This window comes from Podarcis melisellensis (genome assembly GCF_964234715.1).
Source record: "Podarcis melisellensis genome assembly, chromosome: 9".
Classification (NCBI taxonomy): Eukaryota; Metazoa; Chordata; class Lepidosauria; order Squamata; family Lacertidae; genus Podarcis; species Podarcis melisellensis.
In genome coordinates, this window is record NC_138541.1 from 58,833,445 (window position 1) to 58,857,164 (window position 23,720).

Genomic DNA, 23,720 nt, shown 5'->3' on the forward strand with positions numbered 1-23,720 from the left:
TTTCTGGGTTAGTGGAGTCTGTAACCTGAAGCGTCTGTAACCCGAGGTACCACTGCATAAGCAAAATCGGGTACAGCCAGAATGACCCATACAAAACCATTTTTTAGATCGCTGCACATACCGGTGGTGGGACAAATGTGGTTCCTAGTCTTCCTCCTCCTCTCCAACCACCTCTTCCTCACCCAACACTCCCATGAAGGCTGCTAGGATTGTTGGCCATTTTTTCCTGCTCTCCTATCCCATCATTTCCTCTCCCCCCACCCCATGCACACAATTTTTAAGGTGTGTAGAGAGTGAGGGAGAGGGAGAGAGAGAATAGAGAGAGGCAGCATGCCAAAATCTGTGAGCGCATATGTTTAAGAAGCATAAGATGTGAGTGGTGCAATGTGAGCTAGAACCTGGTTGGGAATCCAAGGCTCTGGCTATGGGACAAGCAAGTCCCTTTTTGGGGTGTTAATGCTGTGAACCCCTCTATCGTAGGCTCAGGTTGTATATAGGTGTAAATAAACCATATACAGTGGACCGTCAGGTTGCGAACGTGATCCGTGAGGGATGCACGTTCGCAACCCACAGCGGCGTGTCTGCGCACGCGCAGGTTGCAATTTGGCACTTCTGCGCATGCACGACTGCCGAAACCTTGAAGTAACCTGTTCTGGTACTTCTGGGTTTCGGCGGTCCATAACCCAAAAAAACACAACCTGAAGCGTCTGTAACCCAAGGTATGACTGTATTATAAAGACACCACAACCTTTGCTGTTCTTCATTCCAAAGAAAACACGAACCCTGGGTAAACACCAGAAACCTCTTGAATCTTGCACCGCTCAAAAGATTGGGGTGGCAGGCAACAATATTCTGTTTGTGTTGATGGTAGCATATTACTAGGAATCCTAAGCCAGTATAAGCTGTTGATAAGAACAAGTTGTATTAAAAGGTGCACTTCTGCTAAGACTGCAAAAAGAACCAGTTAGGGGATTGAGTTAATTGTCAGGTTTGCAAAACCTTATTTGCAGTCAAATATAAAATCACCACGTGAGCCTACTATTCCTCTTCTCCACAGTAGTGTCTTTAAATTTGATGCATGTTTATTTCCTAACTCAACAGCCCAGTCTAGCTTTAAAGTAGGATCAGAAATTATCTGTCATTCAAACTACTGTATTCTCTGCCATTTTTTTCCAGAAGAACTTCCACATTATAGTATGTCTGTTGTACCATAGTAAAGGTAAAGGTACCCCTGCCCATCAGGGCCAGTTGTGACCGACTCTAGGGTTGCGCGCTCATCTCGCTCAAGAGGCTGGGAGCCGGCGCTGTCCGAAGACACTTCTGGGTCATGTGGGCAGCGTGACTAAGCTGCATCTGGCGAACCAGCACCAGCGCCGCACACGGAAACGCCATTTACCTTCCCGCTAGAAAGCGGTCCCTATTTATCTACTTGCACTTTGACATGCTTTCGAACTGCTAGGTAGGCAGGAGCAGGGACCAAACAACGGGAGCTCACCCCGCCGCGGGAATTCGAACCGCTGACCTTTCAATCAGCAGATCCTAGGCTCTGTGGTTTAACCCACAGCACCACCCGCGTCCCCGTCGTACCATAACTGCACCATAATGACAATTCTAAGAAAGCTTGGTCAGTTCTGGCACAAACTCTACTTCTTTATCTCTAAACCTTCTCAATTGTGAGTTACATTTCGGTTTCATAACACATGTCATTGGCAACTCTTCAAAAGTTCAAGATTTTGACGAATGTAGCAACGTTCTCATTGAATTGTTAGTGCAAGCCCCCACACTTATGAGTGGAGTTGCTATTTTATCTCCGTCTATTGTATCATTAGTAGTGAAAAGGTGAGTCAATATTTCAGAGTACTCTTAGATTTCCTCCTGTTGAATAAACTGTGAAGGAGTCAGCAAAGGGGTAGGCATTATATTTCAGCAGGTAGAAATACTCCTGTTCCTTTCACTGAGCAAGGTTATAAGTTCAGCTTCTACTTCTTCACTGTATGTTGCAGCATGGATATAGGAACACTTTGGTTTTTAAATACAAAATATGCTGTGACAAAAATCTGTCCGCGTGACAGTTTTGGATTACTTTGTAAGGAGAGACTCCCTTGATTAGATGCTGGCCAGTGAAGGGACAGACCGCTGCAAAGTTCACCAGGGGAGTACAATACTTGCTCCACTAGTGTGATGTAGAGCCAGTGTGGTGTAGTGGTTAAGAGCAGTAGTCTCGTAATCTGGGGAACCGGGTTCGCTTCCCCGCTCTTCCACATGCAGCTGCTGGGTGACCTTGGGCTAGTCACGCTTCTTTGAAGTTTCTCAGCCCCACTCACCTCACAGCGTGTTTGTTGTGGGGGAGGAAGGGACAGGAGATTGTTAGCCGCTTTGAGACTCCTTAGGGTAGTGATAAAGCGGGATATCAAATTCAAACTCTTCTTCTTCTTGCTCCAACTCGGACACCAGCAACCCACGTTACGCCCCTATATATGGGTGTTTTTTAAATATGAATATTCAATAATATGAGTCCCCATCAATAAGCAGTCTGAAGTGTTACAACGTACCACTTCATCCGCCGTTTGGGAGACCTTGACCTACTTAGCGCAACAGAAGAACTAATTTTGCATACACTTTGTCTCCCATTTTCTACTCTCATTCAAATTTTAAACAGAGCTTTCTTAATACCTAGCATGTCATTAATGTCATGTTATCAACACCAGCCTCATCTCCACAACTTCCCAGTGGGGTTGGAAAGTTGTCTTAGAAACACAGTTGCCATAGCAACCGGATAATAATGGACGTTATAACAACTTAACGCAGTTTTGCTGAAGGACACTGTCAGACTTTATGAATTTGGTTTATTATTAGAAATACGGCGTGTGATCCTACAATGGCTGCTTGTTGTGTAACTTGCTAACAATGGTGGGGGGAGCACATTTGAATTATTTCTCTCTCCTTCTCTGTCTCTTTAAATACTCGTTGCAGTTTTTACAGTTATGATGAACACGAGGCACCTGGTGTCTTGGGCTGCATACACACTATGCATTTAAATCACAGGACTCCACCCCTCCACTGTAGTTTATCGTAGTCAGTTGCTTATCAGCTGCTTGTTCCTGCAGTCCAGGGCAAGGAGCAAAACTGAGCACCTGCTGGGCTATTCATTATACATGACTGAGGAGTTGGTGGCTCACAAAATGTGCTGACCAAGAGAAAATTATATATAAGAAGTTTGCACAGAACCATGGTATGGTTATTATTCTGGATGTTAAAATGTCCAGGCATTTTAAATGGTTATGTTTAGACTGCATTGTTGTTCTGTTGTCACCTCTCATCTTGCTAATTCATAACTAATGCTGATGTGCTATTGTTTTGTTTTGTTGTACAGTGGTACCTTGGGTTACATACGCTTCAGGTTATAGACTCCGCTAACCCAGAAATAGTGCTTCAGGTTAAGAACTTTGCTTCAGGATGAGAACAGAAATCGTGCTCCAGGGGCACAGCAACAGCGGGAGGCCCCATTAGCTAAAGTGGTGCTTCAGGTTAAGAACAGTTTCAGGTTAAGTACGGACCTCTGGAACGAATTAAGTACTTAACCTGAGGTACCACTGTATTGGTATTTGGAACCAAGTTTATTTCATGCCCATTGTACATTGCCCTGGCATCTGTTTGCATTAAATATTTTTAAGTAAAGAAATAAAATGAGGTTCAGCTCAAAGGGTGCCTCCAGATGGGTGTTTATTGTAGAATAGCTGCTGATCGGGGTCGTTTTTTTCCACCATCCACACAACATAGCTTCCCCTCATGTAATCCATATTCACCCTTTCTGGGGAATAGGAAAACAAACAAACAAACAAACCCTCCGTTGACAGCATCCAGTTTGCAAATTAACACCCCCCCTCCCCGTCTAGAAGACCCTTAGTCATGGATCATATCAATTTCTTGATATGCTGACATTCATTTTCTCCTCTTTCGAAGAGCAAAGTACTCTCTAAGTATTTGTTACCACTTTTGCTTTTATAAGAATGGGAAGTTATTGCAGAGTTGAAAATCTTCCGAATTCACAAAAGCTGTAGAAAAGAATTTGGTTGACTTAGATGAGTTTTGGATCGCACTCCTTTAGGATGAATGTATAATGGGCTGCCTCACATTGTACTCCGAAAGTATAAGGGCTGTCAAGGAAGTGTTTATTATGATTGCTTTGAATTTTTGACTCTTTATATGGCAATGAAAGGTTTTGAAAGGCCGCAGTTTTGCAACGGCAACTAAATTATTACATTGTATTTGATATGTTCTGTTATTTGTCACTGGAAATGTTTCTGCGCAAACTTACGAGCTTTGATGCAGTGTAATGTGTTTTTGTTCCTTTTCCGTCTTTGCCTCAGCTCAGTTATTATGGAGAAAGGAGACACTCAGACATAAGGCTAAAGGCACTGGTACAGGTGAATTCTGATATCCAAGCTAAGCTTGTTATGCATCGAAAAATCCAATGAACACGTCAAGCGTTAGAGAATTAGCTTTCAAGTGTTTGTGGAAATTCATCTGCTAGGGCTTTGATATGAGACGGCATTGGCATGAAGGCATAAAAGATGGATGGCAATGCACTGAATATCAAATTAGGGTTGGGAGGCAAGCTCAGAATGGCATCTTCATTTAAACTCAAAGAGGGGTACTGATTTTGGATCACATCAAATGAAATCACCAGTTTCCAGGTCATAGAAAACAAGTTGCAGGATTTTCTCATCACCGAGGCATTGGTTTTAAAGAAAATCCGATCTGTTCCTTTGTCATTTCTGGGTGCCAAAAGTTAATTAAAATGCATTCCCTTCTCAGGAGGAGGAGGGAAACCTCTGAAGTTCTCTTAGTTTCATCTTCAAGCACTGACAGATTTCAAAGAACAATGAAGTGTTGGCAGCATTATCAATTGGACCTGGTGAACTCTAGTTCAAACTACAGATTTCTCATCCAGGCCCCGTATATACTTTATGAAAATGATTCCTTCCTTTCAAAAACATGATCTAAAATGTTTCTTCTGGTCTGGTGTTATATGGAATGTAAAGGGGCAGGCTGGTATAATATGCAGGGGTTTTTAACAGTTGTCATTAGGAGAGCCAGTGTGGTGTAGTGGTTAAGAGCGGTAGACTCGTAATCTGGTGAACCGGGTTCGCTTCCCCGTTTCTCCACATGCAGCTGCTGGGTGATCTTGGGCTAGTCACACTTCTCTGAAGTCTCTCAGCTCCACTCACCTCACAGAGTTTTTGTTGTGGGGGAGGAAGGGAAAGGAGAATGTTAGCCAGTTTGAGACTCCTTCAGGTAGGGATAAAGCGGGATATCAAATCCAAACTCTTCTTCTTCTCTTCTTCAAAAATTCAAGCAAGTTTTACCAATGTATTTTAAAAGATAGCATGAGTTTAGTCACCATCCACAGCTAATATGTATGCAGTGATAAATGTTATAAAATTTGTGAATATTGATGCTTACTGATAATTCTTAAGAACTTTGGAGGCCAGTTGGATGTTAGCTATAATTTTTTGCATATCTTCTCTCTAGAATGTTATGGAGATCTTCTTGGACTCTTAACTGCCATCCCAGGCCATTGGCCATGTTGGCTAGGGCTGTTGAGAGTTAATGTCCCTCATTATCTAGACCAGAGCTTTCCAAAGTGTGTGTCGTGACAGGTTAGTGTGTCGCCTGCAGTGTGTAGGCATGTCGCACAAATGCTCCACGCACTGCTCCCAGGGCTGGAAAGGGGCTAGTTTAACCTCCGGTTGGCTAGTAAAACTGAATCACTGTGTCACAAAATGATGCAAAACTAAATTACTGTGTCGCAAAAAGATACATAACTAAAAAGTGTGTCACCGACATGAAAAGTTTGGAAAGCTCTGATCTAGAGGGCCATAGGTTTTCTATTCCTGCTTTAATTAAATCACTCTTGTTTGCTGTAACACAATCTGATTCTTCTATGAAATATATTTGCAGTATTTTACAATGGGTCATGTTTGTTTGATGGTCCATGAGCAGGGCGAGCAGGGCTAAATGCAGAACAGGCTGACTTTGCTTACAGTTTCATCTGTCAGATGCATAGCTGTCAACTTTCAGATTTGAAAATAAGGGATCAGCAGCCTCGAAAATAAGGGATCAGCAGCCTCACCTGTCCCAGGGACAGTCTATGGGATATCTAACAATCCAGGATAGCAGCGGGAAGCAGCGGGAAACGGCGCTGGAATAAGGGAATTTCCCGCAAAAAAAGGGAAGGTTGACAGCTATGCTCAGATGCAACCTGCAGACCTGTCCATGCTATTGATGACATTTAAGCGACACATGTGAAAAATTGCACAATTTTTAGTAGGTTGTAACTCCAGAAAGGACTAATAGCTTGTTTTGGAGGATGAAACATTTCCCCTCACACTATTCAACTTCCTTTCATCGCAGTTCTCCATGTGAAATCGTTCTGCCAATGGGGCAACAAATTCTTCCTTAGCCAAAGGTGTCAGCTTGTATTGAGGAGAAAATAATCACCAGACACATCAAAACAACTTGATTGGTAGCATATTAGAACTTTACCAGCAGGAAGGTGACTATGTCCTTGATATGGAATCTAATATGAAGCCTAAGAGACTCTATGAAAAATGACCCTAGAAATCTGTTATGGATACATATTTCTGCAGCCTTTTGCTTTTTTAAGAACTTGTCTTTAACTGATCTATTCATTATTTTAAGTGCTTATTTTCATCAATATTTGTAATGAATATTTAATATTATTACTTAGAGATCATTCATTTGATTAAGCAATAAATAAAATGTAAAGAGACCCCTGACCATTAGGTCCAGTTGCGGACAACTCTGGGCGCTCATCTCGCTTTCCTGGCCGAGGGAGCCAGTGTTTGTCCGCAGACAGCTTCTGGGTCATGTGGCAAACATGACTAAATTGCTTCTGGCAAACCAGAGCAGCGCACGGAAACACAGTTTACCTTCCTGCCGGAGCGGTACCTATTTATCTATTTGCACTTGACATGCTTTTGAACTGCTAGGTTGGCAGGAGCAGGGACCGAGCAACTCACCCTGTCGCAGGGATTCAAACCACCAACCTTCTGATCAGCAAGCCCTAGGCTCTGTGGTTTAGACCACAGCGCCACCTGCACCCCAAGCTATAAATAAATCAAGCTAAATAAATAAATATCAGAGGTTGTGCTGCTGGCTTGAATCAGAGACTTCAGGCAGCTCCTAAAAACTCCTAATAAAAATTAGGCAATAACAGGTAATTAGGTAGGCACCCTGGGTAGGCCGAATGCATGAATAGATTTATTTTTTATCCATCATAATTTTATAAAGAATATGGAGTTTGGGTTGACTTCTGCATTGCAGCAAGTCCCCACGAATGGGTTTCAGTGCTAATTGCACTGCTATAGGTATATGTAAATGCATCTTTTCATTTAAGGCCATTGCAGTTAATGGCTTTATAATAACAGGGTGAAAGGATGCCAGGACCAGAACAATTCATTATTTTGCACAGGCTTGTGGGCCCAGCCTTAAAGCTGGAATAGATGTAGCTTTTCATTCATCTGCCCCAGCAGTCCTCTCCACCAGCCCCCTCATATCACCACTGTGTCATGCAAAGGGTTTATTATTCGGACAAGACAAGTAGAGGATAAGACTAGCATCATGCCATGGCCAACAGATCATCAAAAATGTCACTGAAGCAGCCTCCACCCTTTGCAATAGCAGAAGGCTGAAACTAAAGCAACATTATCTTACGCAGGGATAGGGAAACTGTGGCCCTCCAGAGATTGTTGGACTCCAACTCCCATCAACTCCAATTTTGAATTATGGTGCTGGAGGAGACTCTTGAGAGTCCCATGGACTGCAAGAAGATCAACCCTCTCCATTCTTAAGGAAATCAGCCCTGAGTGCTCACTGGAAGGACAGATCCTGAAGCTGAGGCTCCAATACTTTGACCACCTCATGAGAAGAGAAGACTCCCTGGAAAAGACCCTGATGTTGGGAAAGATGGAGGGCACAAGGAGAAGGGGACAACAGAGGACAAGATGGCTGGACAGTGTTCTCGAAGCTACCAGCATGAGTTTGACCAAACTGCGGGAAGCAGTGGAAGACAGGAGTGCCTGGCGTGCTCTAGTCCATGGGGTCACAAAGAGTCGGACACGACTAAACGACTATAAACAACAACTCCCATCAACTGCAGGCAGCACAGTCAGTGGCCAAGGATGATTGGAGTTGTGGTCCAGCAACTTCTGGAAAGCCACAGGCGTCCCACCCCATACCACGCAACTGTCCCATTTTGAGTGGGACATCCAAGATTTACTAAAGCCATGATGGCATCTGATCACAATCCCAGATGTCCCATTTTGGCTTCTTCCTCCTCCTCTGCTGTAGCCTCTGCCACCAACGCCACCACCAGTCATACTTCAGGGGTTGCCACCACACTTCCATAGGCACCAGGTTCTGGAAGTGATGCGCAGGAAGTACAGCGGAGGAGGAGGAAGTGGATGTTGCAGCCATGGCAGAAGAGGAGGCAGAGGCCATGGCAGCAGAGGGAGCAGGAGAGAGAGAGGGAGGGAGGGAGAGAAGGAGAGACTCACTGTTGGTGCTGAGATGTCCCCATGCAGTTGCCATAGTGCGCTCACTCTAATAATGATAACAATAATACAAAAATATTATTTCTATCCCACCCTCCCCAGCTGAAGCTGGGCTCAGAGCGGCTAACAACAGTAAAATAATACAGCATTCTAAAATCAATTCATTATAAAATCAGTTCAAATCAAATCAATGGCAACCATTGGGCTAGAGTTCTGTGAAGAATTACCAAAGGAGGGGGTCAGGCTGTGCCCTGGTCAAAAGCCTGGTGGAACAGCTCTGTCTTGCAGGCCCTGCAGAAAGATGTCAAATCCCACAGGGCCCTAGTCTCTTGTGACAGAGGGTTCCACCAGATCGGAGCCACAGCCAAAAAAGCCCTGGCTCTGGTTGAGGCCAGCCTAACCTCCCTGTGGCCCGGGACCTCCAAGATGTTTTTGTTTGAAGGTCCTCTGTGGGACATACCAGGAGAGGTGGTCCCGTAGGTACGAGGGTCCTAGGCCGTATAGGGCTTTAAAGGTTAAAACCAGCACCTTCAACCTGATCCTGTACTCCACCAGGAGCCAGTGCATCTGGTATAGCACTGGGTGAATGTGATCCCGCAGCAAGGACCCCGTAAGGAGTCTCGCCACGGCATTCTGCACCCGCTGGAGTTTCTGGGTCAGTCTCAAGGGCAGCCCCACATAGAGCGAGTTACAATAATCCAGTCTGGAGGTGACCATCGCGTGGATCACAGTGGCTAGGTGAGGGCGAGAGAAGTAAGAAACTAACTGCTTAGCTTGGCGGAGATGAAAAAATGCCGCCTTTGTTAGAGCTGCAATCTGCGCCTCCATGGAAAGGGAGGTGTCGAAGATTACACTCAGGATGCCATGGCATGTGCCGGTGAAGGTAAGGCAGAGGGGCTGGATGGGAAGTGGCAGGGAGTGATGGCAGGCAGACAAGGGCGTGGTGTGGGTGGGTGGGTCCCAATTTGCCCTCCCAAGATGTTGGATGCCGCCTCTGTCAGAGGGAGCAAATCTTAATAGCAGCTGCATCTGTGTTCCAGTTGCCAGAGGCACTGAACATCAATACTAGTCTGGAAAAAAACTGAAGGGATGCCTCTGGCAATACGATGCCATCTGGCAAGATTATGCCAACCTCACATGAACTCGTTTTAGATGTGGAAAGCGGGTGAAGAGTAGCCCATCAGAGTTGCAAAATCCATTCAGTACCTATGTATATTTATAATTTATTATACGGTTAAAAACAAGTGTACTCTATTTAATACAGCTAATACTGGTATGGATAAAATAAAGTAAAATTAAAAGGTGTGTAAGCAAAATTGAAGACTTAGGCTGGATCTAGACACATCAAAGAAGTGCTTCAGTTAAAGGTGTTTTAAACTTTGTATGAGAAATCAGGTTGGCAAAAATAGAACTCCACAGCGTTATCTGTTGACACAGTGTTAGAATGCATAAACAACGCACATAAAGCGCTTTTTCTTTGCCAATGTAGCTGAGTCCTTAGTAATTTAAAGGACAGATAAATGGTCTACGTAGGCCGAGTAGGTAAAAACAACTGACGCATTTTGTAGGCTGTCGTGCAAAATTGTGCTGTTTGTCCGCAATGGTTGCTTTTGAAGAGGTTGCTCCAGTTCACAAGTATGATGAATTCAGTCAGAATTAGTCACTCATAAAGGTTTTTTGGGAACTATTCCTAAGCAGGAGTCTAGATCCACGTGCTACCTCCTGATCACATTTCTTTTCTGGACAGAATTCAAGTGAATGTTGCCTTCTGAAGACACAACCTTTATTAAATATATGTCTCTGTGGAAATAGAGGATTGCGGTAGAGACAAAGACTATGTCAGAAGAGGCCATCTACACTACAAATCTGCCCCTAAAACATGGCAGAGGCACTGGAAATGGCAGCTTTAGAAAGTAAGGACTTGAGAATTACTAACAGGCAATCCTGAACTAAAACACAATCATGAAGTAAAATATGAAGTAACCTCTTAATGAAGTAAACCGTATCTACTTACATATGAGAATGGGTTTGATGGCAATGGATGCTACTGGCTTTCAAATCCTCTCTGCATTTTTCATTAAAGTCCTTACAGGAGCCCAGCTGTTCTCATTTCTTTGCCTTTTGGTTCCCAGTTGCTTTTCTTGCCCCAGGCAAGCTGGCGTGGAGCAGGCACAACATCTAGTGAGACGGAGAGGCTTGTCGGGGCGGCAAGAGCTGGCACTGAAGTCCCTTTTCTGAGAAAACCTGAAGAGTCACCATATGGCAGCAATACACATGTTTGGTGCACTTGCAAGCAATTAAAAAGCTCATCGTGGTTGCATTAGTTGACATCTTTCCAGGGAAGGAGGCCCAGCGTCACTGTAATAAGTGACCTTACCACTTGTAGATCCAGATTCCTCTGAGCCTACAAGTTCAGTTTATCCCTGGACAACTAAGCACATCCATTTATATAACCCAAATTAGGAGATCCTAATAAATGGTTATGAATGAAAACAATTATAAATAATAAGTTTTCACTCCAAAATCCACAGTTTATTAGGGCGACCAAAAATGTCACAAAATAGCGGGCAAGCTTTTTGAGTTCTGTGATATTTTTTGGCATTGCCCAAATATGAAGTTGCAGGATGTTGTCAGTAGGTTTCTATTGAACATAACTGTATTTACATTTTATGTCGCTTAGAGGTAGTTTAAAAAGACATCATGGGGGGGGTTTATTAACAACATACATAAGACCAGGGCTTTGGTTAGTGGAGGTGACAGTACTCACTGGTAGAGAATAACAGCCCCCCTCCTTTTTTTCTACCCATGGCAGCCATTTCATGCTAGCATCGACGTAGGGTTGCCATATTTCAAAAAGTGAAAATCTGTTGTTCAGCTATTTTTGCAAAATCTTCAAAAAATTAAAGTTTTTGAGCTATTTTTAAGGAAATTCACACAAAAAAAAAACTTCCAGCATAGGTTGCCATTTTTAGCCTGGACGCTATTTCCGACGGATGTATGGCAGCCCTACACCCACGGCACTTTTTATCAAAATACGAGTGCTGTTCTAAACCCAGTTACTTCTTAAGCTTCCAACACTTCCTCCTCCCAGTCTGCTCTCTCTTCTCTCTTTGACCACTCATGGTCATCCCACCAGCAACCCCCTGGCTCTGAGCCTTTTTCCCCTGCTGGTGCAACCAGTCAGTTCATGACACTCACTGACACATACATCTTTTGAGGGCTGGCACCCATATTAGGACCTCATCCTTAAAAAAGTCTTATTGAAGCTTGGCCAGGATGTCTTAACTATCTAGTTGAATTCAAAGGTACCTGACATTCTCTGCATTGGGATCTGGGGCTATATAAGATTTGGATAAACAATGACGTCAAGCCTGCCGTGTAGGTTTGACCTTAAGCTGAAGAACATGAAGATCTGTTTTGCAAAGTCTGTATGGTCACGCTTAAGGCACTGTGACACCTTTGTACAGGATGTTCTCAGTTACATCTTGGAGTTTAAGCAAGTCCCTCGTGGAAAAGGTGGACACAAGATTGTTCACCGTACCACTTGTAAGAAAAAAGCTCGCGTCAACAGGCCAACAGAAGCAGCATTCATGACCCTCACAGTTGTTTGTTTTTTCAGTGAATCTCATTGTACAGTGGCAATAATTGCGCTCTTCAGATCTTAAAAGGTATTAGAAACTATGCAAAATTCACACACACTGAATTACTATTTTTCTTTTCTTCTTTGTTCCCAGGACTACACACTCACTATGTATTTTCAGCAGTCCTGGAGGGATAAAAGACTATCGTACTCTGGAATACCTTTGAATCTGACGTTAGATAACAGAGTGGCTGACTATCTCTGGGTACCAGATACATACTTCCTGAATGACAAGAAGTCCTTTGTTCATGGAGTTACTGTGAAAAATCGAATGATTCGGCTACATCCGGATGGCACTGTTCTTTACGGTTTGCGGTAGGTAATGCTCTATTTAAGCTTACTGTGCAGCTACGTACTGGGGTGTAGCTAATCATGGGAACTGGAAAACCTGGTGACAGGGACGTTATCTCTAGGGGGCCCTGGAGGCCTGAGCACCCTCAAAACTTTTTGTTCTGGGTGTTCAGCATCCACACCGCAGGGCCCCTGACGCACTTTCTGTTGCCTCGCGATGCACTGGAAGTTGAATCCGAGGCCTTGCGGTGCCACCGGAAGTCAGGTTCTGAGGCCACAGGTTGCATGGCGTCATATCGGCGAGCTGGGCACTCGTAACCTGGGGCCCAAATCGGCGACCCTGCCTGATGATTTATCGGGGGGGGGGGATTTTTACCTTTAACCTGTTCAGAAACTCCTCACAGACTCACAGCCAAGCAGTTTTCTCTGGCTCTTGGTAGTCCTAGCAAATTGTGATTTAAGGAATGGGGCAAGTGTCCTGCAAACTTACTGCTTAGGAAATCTGTTCAGGATGGTGACATTCAATGGTTAGATCGTTGTGTGAGCAATCACAGGGGTCTGCAGTCATTGCAGCAGTAGCAAAATTCTGGATAGCAAATATAGGGAAGCTTGAAACAAACTGAAGCCACAATAGTAAGAAGAAGAACTGCACTCTCATTAATTTTGCCCCACACTTCTTGCTTCCTCTATGAATGATTCAAGCAAAAAAAAATGCTATTAAGTCTCTCTTGGGGAATGGTGGACCACACTGGTGTGCATAAATGACTTTTCTCAGGGGAGCGGGAAAACTGGTGTTTCAGCAGCGAAAGAGAAAACAGGGCACTGGGGAAATGGCTGATAAGTTCCAGAATGTGGTTATTATTAGTTAAACAGAGCATGCGGAAAATGTGTCTTTCTAATTGCCTTCAATCTTCATGGCTGCGGCTCCTATCCATCACAGTGGTTAATGAAAATCAGCTTATAAGCCGTTGTATAGTTTGAGGGATATATAGATGCATTTTGGAAATATGCAACACTTTTTTTCTTTAAAAAAAGAATACGTTTAGGGGTACTCTTATTTTGACTCAAGAAAATCTTCAAATTGGGAAGTTCAAATTGGGAAGAATATATACAGTAAATGGACAAAAGTACAAAGATTCACAAAATGTTTAGGGGTATGCGTACCCCCATAAAAAAGCACTGTAAAACATGTTAGGGTGCCTTTCGTGCCTTGCTGTAGCTGGACAGCCATACAATTATTCCGATACGTGAGATGGGAAGCTCTTAAATTTTTGGCCATGACATTAAAATGGCATTGTTATCCTGGCACAGAAAGGTTTTGATAAAAAAAGTGTACAAAAATGTACGAGGAGGGAAAACATTTCATAGCTTCAAAGTTTACACCATAAGGCAACATAAGGCAAAGTATATATGCAAAGTATCAGTTCAGCTGATCTAGTATATTGCCTTGTTGAAACACTTATCACAATGATATTTCAATGCGATACAACTATTTATTGCACAGCCCTAGCCCACAGTTTTCCAACAGTCACCTCTGATGTTCCTGATCCAGGGACGATCTGAAAAGAGGGAAATAAATTCAGTATACCATCACAGCTTTCCTGGAGTGCATGATGTGGGTAGTTTCTTGTTATGCTTCTGCGATGCTGTACATCAACACATCTCCTAGTTCTCTGTTGTTCCTGACAGCTGAAAGGAAAGGATCTGGGTTCATTTGTGCCTTTAAAATAATAATAATAATAATAATAATAATAATAATAATAATAATAATAACAACCCCAATTTCGCACTAACAACTCCTTTGAATTTTGACTGCTGCACCTGAATCCCCCTGCCAGTAGGGGAAAAGAAAAATCAGGCCGAGCTTATTCACACTGGAATCCATGCTGCTAGATTTCTCTTGATATATATTAGTGTTGTCACCGGTATGTCAGGTAATTGCATGCAAATTGGAAATCCAATGTAAGGTACAACTTTAATTACTGCCCCTTTCATCTTTATTTCTGCAAGTCTGCAATAGATTTCTCTCCCCCACCCCACCCCCAACAATGCTTTTAATGAGTTCTAGAGCCACAATCCTTAAACCACTGACTCTGGAGGGAGAGGAGGAAAAATCCACTGCAATAAATGGGTCTTCTCCAAAGTAAGGAATCTAAGAAGATCAAACTGATCCAAAGGAAAACATTTGCTATTCATATAACAAATCCATATCAACCAACAATCAAAGGTGACAAATCGGTGATACACCTTGATGCTAAATGTCAGAATGAATATAATGGGAAACAGGAATTGTTCTGAGGTTCACATACAGCCAATCAATATAGCCTCTTGGAGCCTTTCCAGGTGAAATGTAATAATAGGTTACTTTTGCTTAAAGAGTTTTATTGCAAGCACAGGCACTGAACCCTGTCCATGGAGCCTTCCCCCCCCCCCAAAAAAATGAGACAAGAGACCAAAGTATGGGTTCAAATTGGCCACAACTTTATTGAACTTCTGAATGTGGGAAACTTGGCATAGGCCTAGACATGTAACCATCTCAGCCCGACTGGCACTGAGGATGTGCAGGGCAATGAGATGCAGTAGGAGGGGACTGTAAAGGATGAATTTACACAGTGTGCCCTCCCACTTTACCTCGGTCGGGAGTTTGACCTACATGCCGCCGCTCCCGCAATCAACCCTTTAACTGGCCCTGCAGCTGCCGCCACATGGGGGGGGTGCATGGAATGCTTATCCCCCCCCCCAACTCGAAGATAGACTAAAGGATACCTTGCCAAGGCCTAAAAACCACCAAAGTTGTGACGAAATCCTACGGGGAAGGCAAAACCTGCCAATGCATGGAAAATTCCTTCCCGGTTCTGAATACAGCAACCATCTTATGACCATAGCAGACCTGGAATGCAAGAAAATATTATTAATTTGGGAGGGTTGGGTGGGTGAACCTGGAAGAGAAGGAAACAAAGTGAGGTTTGGCCAAAGGGGTCGGCCTCTTTGCCCTTGGCCCTCGCCCAACCCCCAGCTGGCCGTCCATTGTCCTCCCAGGCCGAGGGTGGGACGATGGCCACCCTATCGCAGGTGGGAGGCATCCGAACAGGTAAGCTCGCTCGGTGTCGCAAACCCCACTCACCTGTCGGGAAGGGAGGGAGAAAATTGCCACCCAACACAAGCAGCATTATAAACCTCCACACATAATTGGGTGGCAGGTTAGCATTACTAATCTTCCACCATTGTGTAAAGGTAAAGGGACCCCTGACCATTAGGTCCAGTCGTGGCCGACTCTGGGGTTACGGCGCTCATCTTGCTTTATTGGCCAAGGGAGCCAGCGTACAGGTTCCGGGTCATGTGGCCAGCATGACTACGCCACTTCTGGCGAACCGAGCAGTGCACGGAAACGCCGTTTACCTTACCGCCGGAGCGGTACCTATTTATCTACTTGCACTTTGATGTGCTTTCGAACTGCTAGGTTGGCAGGAGCAGGGACCGAGCAACAGGAGCTCACCCTGTCATGGGGATTCAAACCGCCAACCTTCTGATCAGCAAGTCCTAGGCTCTGTGGTTTAACCCACAGCGCCACCCACGTCCCTCCACCTTGTATAGTATAGTATAAAATAGGAACCGGGGAGGGTCAGGAGTTAATCCAGACATCAGCACAATAAGCTGTCAGCGCTGTCAGAGCACTTGTTGCCTATTTCAGAAGGGCAGGAGGGTCCTTAAGAAACTTGCAGTGCCCCTCATTAAGCACTGAAACAGTCTCCCCATCACTGAGAGCATGGCACACACTTCCTCTCTTCTGCCATCTTTAACCCCCCACCCCAACCCTTCTGATCCCTAGAACATAGACAGAGAGCAGGGAGTACAGTGGTACCTCGCAAGACGAAATTAATTCGTTCTGCAAGTTTTTTCGTTCTATGAGTTTTTTCGTCTTGCGAAGCACGGATTCCCTGGGTATTAATGGTTTTAAGAAAAAGGAAACAAACTCACAAGACGTTTTCGTCTTGCGAAGCAAGCCCATAGGGAAATTCGTCTTGCGAAGCAACTCAAAAAACGAAAAACTGTTTAATCTTGTGAGTTTTTCGTCTTACGAGGCATTTGTCTTGCGAGGTACCACTGTATATGGACTAAAGGTGCTTGAAGAATTTGGTTCCTGTGAATTCTGCTGCAAAATGGACCTGATCTGCACCTCCCAGACTTCTGTGTGGCCTCTGAAAGTAATTATCCTTCAGCCTTGTTCGGGGAGGAACACACACAGGCGTGCATTGTGTTCTCTCAACAGGCCAACACCTCATAACGTAAATACTTCTCTCCCTTTTTCTAAATGTGGGCCAATTTTTGGGGTTCCTGAAAAGTCCACCCATAAACGAGGCAAAACAGAGTTGTTGTCTTTTGCAGTGGAAATGAAACCAGCTCGGGACAGTTATATAGGGATCCATCCATCCATCCATCCCAAATTAGGAATCATGCTGGATCTTACGACCATAATGCCTTGGCCTATTCTGACACACACGGATTGGAGCCAATGTTATAGACCCTCTTAGAAATGCTCTCGCACAGATCCACAAAAGGGCTACACCTTTTGCAAAAGCAGCATGACCTTTTCTTGAGCCAGAGTGTCAGCCTGCTGAGAGAGCACAATGCACTCCTGTGTGTTTTTCTCCCCATACAACCTGCATCTGACGACATAATAGCTCCTGCAACGGCAGAGCAGAAAAGAGAAAGGCTTTGGTCCATTGTTTAGGTGAAGTGCACGGTGTCAAACCAGATCCAGACAGCATATGCCAAGAACAGTGAAATAATTCCATTGTCGGTAACATGGTTGGGTGCCACATTTTCCAGAACAAATACACACATCGTCCTAAATGGCGAGGTGGCATTCAGTAGAAATCTAGGCATTCCCACATAAGCTATTTGTCATGGTAACAAAGATGCCCCACTTTCCCAAACTGTACTCCAGCTAGTTTACCTTCTCAGAGTAATGAAATGACACACATAATGGTTATTTCATATATAGAAGTGGTTCACACATAGCACTTGAATTATTGTCTTTTTTAATATAGGACAGCTGCATATTCCTGTAATGCAGGGGGTTGGACTAGATGATGCTCAGGGTCCCCACCAACTCTACAATTCTATGATCCTATTATAACTGTGAAGATAAAAATGGGAAACAGTGGGTAGAGCTTTTCCACCAGTGCTTTATAAATGACAGAACATTTGATGCTTCTTATTCTCCGGAAGGCTTGAAGTATATTCTTAGAAGCCAGACTTAGAGCCTATTCAGAAGGCCAAAGTAGCTTACTAACATCCCATGCAGAGATGTGCTAAAATGTGTAGTAAAACAGGCATCTGAAGCTGGGCTTCATCCATTTTTGGACTCCCAAGCTGCTATAACTGTAGCAAGTTAAACTAGCCGGCCACCTGACATATTGGAATGCACACACACACACACACACACACACACACACACACACACTTCCACAGTATCCCAAAGCAATTGGAAGGGAAAGATGGCACGGATGACTAGAGAGATGTATGAAAGCCAGAAAGCCACAGGAGGGCAATAATAATGTTTAATGGTTGGTAAGCAGCTTTCCATTTTCTGCTGCACTCGTTTTCGTCTTGAACTGGGGAGGGGGGGGGAGAAAATGAAATCCTTTAAATATCAGTTTCGTACATCTGGAAGGCATGAAATATCACTATAGACATAATGGAGCTGCGCCCAATGAGAATTAAACATAGCAAACATCCTCTCTGTTGATTTTATTTGAAGAGTTTCCTTGGGGTGATGGATAGCTTTGAAAGGAGAATAAATGAGGCTATTTATAAAAACTTAATAAACTCTGTGCTTTAATGTTGTAGAGAAATGGCTGTTTTTGCTGCCTAAAATTCAGGCTATCATAAATGTCAGAAGAAAATTGCTCGGCGTACTACTCCTGTCTTATTTATTGTTTACTAGAAAGAAAAGTGGAACCCTGCCTGCTATGTTCTGCCTTAGATTACTGCTTATATTTTCAACTGTAGATGAAAATGAATGACCCAAGGTATACGTTTTCGGGTTGTTCTAGTTTGCTGTAGCCCATCACATTTGTCAATAAAGTCTGGATCCTACACATTGAGCATAAGAAGATGGGGATGAAGTGGTACTTGTCTTGCGGGGGTGCAGAATGGACTGCTCTACCGCAGACTACTGATGGAGGGTCAATTTTTTATGCCTATATAGAAAAAGAAAATCCCTGTGTGTAAAAAGCAGCCAGGGGAGAACAGGATTAGGACTTTTCTCCCTGATACTTTGTTGGGTTTTTCCTTGCATGGAATTTTGTAGGCAGAGGGGATTTGGGTTTGATATCCCACTTTATCACTACCCTAAGGAGTCTCAAAGCAGCTAACATTCTCCTTTCCCTTCCTCCCCCACAACAAACACTCTGTGAGTGAGTGGGGCTGAGAGACTTCAGAGAAGTGTGACTAGCCCAAGGTCCCCCAACAGCTGCATGTGGAGGAGCGGGGAATCGAACCCGGTTCACCAGATTACGAGACTACCGCTCTTAACCACTATACCACACTGGCTCTCTGGGCATTCAGAAATGGCACTTGACACACACATACACACTCGCAGCAAGTGGCAACATAGATTCTGCCACCTCAGGATTCTGTCACTTCATTCTGCGGCACATACAGACCAGGCATGTACCACATATCCCGCAAGTGTCCTGGAAAAACACAATGAACACAATGGTCATTTTGGGCACCGTGATATCACGTGATTTCATTGCAAGGTCTCCCCCCCCCCCAAGCACTTTTTGGAGGGGACACAATCTCTACTTATAGTATCCATTTTTGGGTACTATAAGAGCATGCCCCCCAAGTGTGTGCTTTGGGCTCCATGATCTCATAAGGGTCACGTGACTCATGCAGGAGCACAGAGAGAGGAAGGTGCATGTTGACTGGCTGGGCTCCCCATGTGCAAGTCGCTGTGGTGGCAACAGCAGTGAGGGCTGGGCTTGCATGGTGGGCTATGTTCACGCTCCGCAGTCTACACTGGCCTGGCATGCATGCACCTGCGTGAGCACCAAGCACCAGCAAACCATGCTATGCCACTGCAATAGATCAGAAGTATCTACACAAATAAACTGGTGCCATTTCAAGGTGCCAATGAGGGGAAGAGCATCCATCATGAGCTGGTTTTTGAGGAAATCATCTTTCAATGAACAATTAAAAAAAATAATGAACCACTAAAATTAATCTGTGGTTCCTCTTCATTTTCACATCTGAAATGCCTGTTCAGTCCTCAAAGCTTGCTTTTCTCTTCTTGCTTTCTTAAATTTGCCGTTTCCCACTCCCTTTTGGGTTTAAAACACACACATACATCTCTACCCTCTATTTGCTCTGTCAAACAAAACTGTTGTTTGCAATAAATTGTGCTTCCCATTCGCAGACAACCTTTATTACTGCCGCTTGTTTGCAGAAGTGTAGTTATAGCATTGTCAGAATTTCTGCTATAAATTTTAGTTGATTGTATTTATAGCCTCGCAGTGAAAAGGGCTAAGTGCGCTGAAGTTTCTTCAATAGATCTCAGTCCCATAGGATATTGGGTAAAATAAAAATTAAAAAAATAAAACAGTGCAACATTACTTTGTATTTGGCATCTTCAGAACACCTGGCAGGTAGCCTTTATGGTACCTTGCAAAATAATTTACCTTGACCCAGCTATGGGCTCATTCTGCACACACATAAAAAATGGGCTTCTGCCTACTCTCTTTGCCTGGGGCATTCCAGAGGTGGAGAACCTGCAACCCTCTAGTTGTGGTTAGACTCCAGCTCCCATCAGCCACAACCAGTATGACGAATGGTCAGTGTGAGGATTGTAGCCCAACAACATCTGGAGAGCCAGTGGTTCCCTATCCCTGGTGTGTTGCATTTAAAATGCTATTGTGTGTGTGTGTGTGTGTGTGTGTGAGAGAGAGAGAGAGAGAGAGAGAGAGAGAGAGAGAGAGAGAGAGAGGAAGAATGAGACTATGAAAAGCTTTAAATTCAAATAGATCTCACCCTGAAAAAGTTCAGCTACAGCTTTTAGTTCAGCCATTTAGAAATACAGCTCAACGTGCTTTATAGAACTGAGGGGTGAGGGGAACCTGGCGCCTTTGATCCATTAGCAAACTTGTAAGAGATATTATGCAAAAAATCAATACTGTCAATGCTGAATAAAAATTATTAATTCTTTAGAGAGGGCTGTTTTCTGAGCAAGTCTGAATACATAATTCAGTTTGAACAGCCAATTGCTCCTAATATCCCCAATGTGGCGTACAGGGGTTCCACCAAGGCTTCCTGTTTCTGCTGATTTTTCCCCCTAATTAAGGGTTTGGTCCTTTGTTGCTGCTGCTGTTTGCCTTCCGGGGATCCTCCTTTTTTATTATTGGTTTTATTTGTTTGGGGGGGGGTGTAGGTGGGTTGCCCTTTGTTTGGGGGGGTTCCCAGTTTTTCTGTTAATTTTCTGTTTTTATGGTACCCAAAACAGTACCTTAGGTTTCCAAACGTACCCACAGGTCCCAAAAGGCTAGGGATCTTAAATTAAGTTAACTGGCTCTTCTAGTGCTTCTCTACCTTTCCCCACAAAGTAGAAAATCCGAAGGAGCTATTTCTGTAGTCCGTTTTCCTTTGGAGGAGCAAAAACTGGAGATTTATGGGAGATGCTTATAGCTTCATTTGTTTGCTTTAAAAAAATGTGCAGCTTGAAAAGAAACAGTAGGAATATGCAGAGCAAGCAGAGACAGTGCTAGCCCAAAGGCAGAATCCGAATCACAGATTGATTCATGAACTGCCCCCACGCCATAGAAATTAATAATAAGGAGCCCACACTCACACAGTGCAGTATGCAACTAATTACCTGAGAAATGGCTGCCTTGCATGGCACCAAGAATTATTCCAGTAGCATTTCACACAGCTGGGCTGGAAGAAATCAACAAAGGGAATAGACAAGGAAAAATTATCAAAGCAGAAAGGGATGGACGACCTGGCTGGGGCACTAGCTAGAAGGACAAAGGCTATGGAGAGGTCACACCTTTCCACCCAGTGCCAGATTTAAAGGTAAAGGGACCCCTGACCATTAGGTCCAGTCGTGACCGACTCTGGGGTTGCGGCGCTAATCTTGCTTTATTGGCCAAGGGAGCCGGCATACAGCTTCTGGGTCATGTGGCCAGCATGACTCAGCCGCTTCTGGCGAACCAGAGCAGCACACGGAAACGCCGTTTACCTTCCCGCCAGAGCGGTACCTATTTATCTACTTGCATTGGCGTGCTTTCGAATTGCTAGGTTGACAGGAGCAGGGACCGAGCAACGGGAGCTCACCCCGCCGTGGGGATTCGACCTTCTGATCGGCAAGTCCTAGGCTCTGAGGTTTAACCCACAGCACCACCCATGTCAGATTTACGTATAAGCTAAACAAGCTATAGCTTAGGGCCCCAGTCTCTTGGGGGCCCCCCGAAAAAATTAAAGGAAAAAACAACTAGATGTACATTTCCAAAATATAAGATAATAAATAAATAAAATTAAGTCTACATACAGCAACAGTGTTTTGTGTTGTGTAGGCTCCTATGTTGTAAGTCAGGCATGGCCAAACTTGGCCCTCCAGATGTTTTTGGGACTACAACTCCCATCATCCCTAGCTAACAGGACCAGTGATCAGGGAAGATGCGAATTATAGTCTCAAAACATCTGGAGGGCCGAGTTTGGCCATGCCTGATGTCAGTAATGGGCCCCACCTGCTCCCTAAAGTATCACTATCACTATTAATATACTTCTTCATAATCGTATTTCAGTTCAACAATTACTTTGATAAAATACATACTTTGTTATGTGCAAATGGCTTTAGATACCTATTTGGTCCATAAATTACCATATAACATATATTCAACACACAAAAACAGGGACAATTTATTGTTGACAAAGGACAGCTGGACATAGAAAGGGCCCCATTACCTTCAGTAGCTTAGGGCCTCATCAAACCTAAATCTGGTCCTGCTTCCACCCCCTGCACACAGCCTTTGACTGCTTTTTTAAAGTCTATTTTGATGGCATGTGAATGACTATTTGTCCTGCAAGGCAACACTTGATGCTTGGCAAATGTTTTTAAAGAAATTCAATAAAGTTTGCAATAATAATTCAAAAAGCTTTTTAAGATTGTTAAAATGTTTGACCTGAGCTGCAAGTCCACGTATCCTTCTTTCTTGATCCTACCTTCTCTCTCTCTCTCCCTCTCCTCCTTTCTCTCTCTCTCTCTCTCTCTCTCTCTCTCTCCCCCTCTCCCTGTCTCTCTCTCTTTCCTCTTCCTTCCTTCTCAGGATCACTACCACGGCTGCCTGCATGATGGATTTACGAAGGTACCCTCTGGATGAACAAAACTGCACGCTGGAAATTGAAAGCTGTAAGTTGTCTCCCCATTTTCTACTGCTTATATAAAAGCACAAACTTGTTTTGTACTTTTGTACAATGTGTGGCAAGGAACCTTACAATGTATACCGCCATCTACACCTCAATTGCTACCATATTTCTGAGCCCAAATAAATTTGCTTATATCTCTTGCCTAATTTGCAATATTGTCTAAAGTATAGTTTGACTATTAAAGTTTTAAAACATTTTTTAAACATTACGCTGCCTCTTTACCGTATCTTTAAAATAGGAATATAACAAGCTGGTCACATATACAGTATGGTGGTGCATCTAGATTAATTACGGTACTGATTAGTTTAAATCAGTTAAATATACCATGTATAGACAGTGGCGTAGCGTGGGTTGTCAGCACCCGGGGCAAGGCAAGTAATTTGCGCCCCCTAACCCGTGGATTTGCGCCCCCTAACCCTAACTCCCAGATGTTGCGCCCAGTGCGAACGGCCCCCCCTGCACCCCCCATGCTACGCCACTGTGTATAGATAGTACTGAGCTACACAGTCCAATTGCCTGACTCTGTCCAAGGCAACTTCCTCTGTTGCAGTGAGAATTCCTACTCCAGACTCAGCGTATCTAATGCTCCACAGCAGCGAATATAGCTTTGCTTCCTGGTTGGTTGGTATCTTGCACCTGTGTGCATTAGTTCATTGGCTGCAATACCATTAGATTACTATGAAAAGGAGATAAAAACACTGCCCACCATCCTTATACGGAGCCCCACCAGGGTCTCCATAAACCTCTTGCACTAGTTGGACTAGGAATCTTGGGTTTGAATC

The 23,720-nt window shown here is 44.0% G+C and overlaps 1 protein-coding gene across 1 annotated transcript in view; it reads left to right on the top strand.

Moving 5' to 3' along the window:
* Positions 1-23,720, top strand: part of GABRB1 (gamma-aminobutyric acid type A receptor subunit beta1) — an 83,013-nt gene that overhangs the window by 45,123 nt on the left and 14,170 nt on the right. Inside the window, exons 4-5 of the mRNA XM_081924538.1 lie at positions 12,314-12,534; positions 22,839-22,921. Of these exons, the coding sequence (XP_081780664.1) occupies positions 12,314-12,534; positions 22,839-22,921 (304 nt within the window). The remainder of the gene's footprint in view (positions 1-12,313; positions 12,535-22,838; positions 22,922-23,720) is intronic.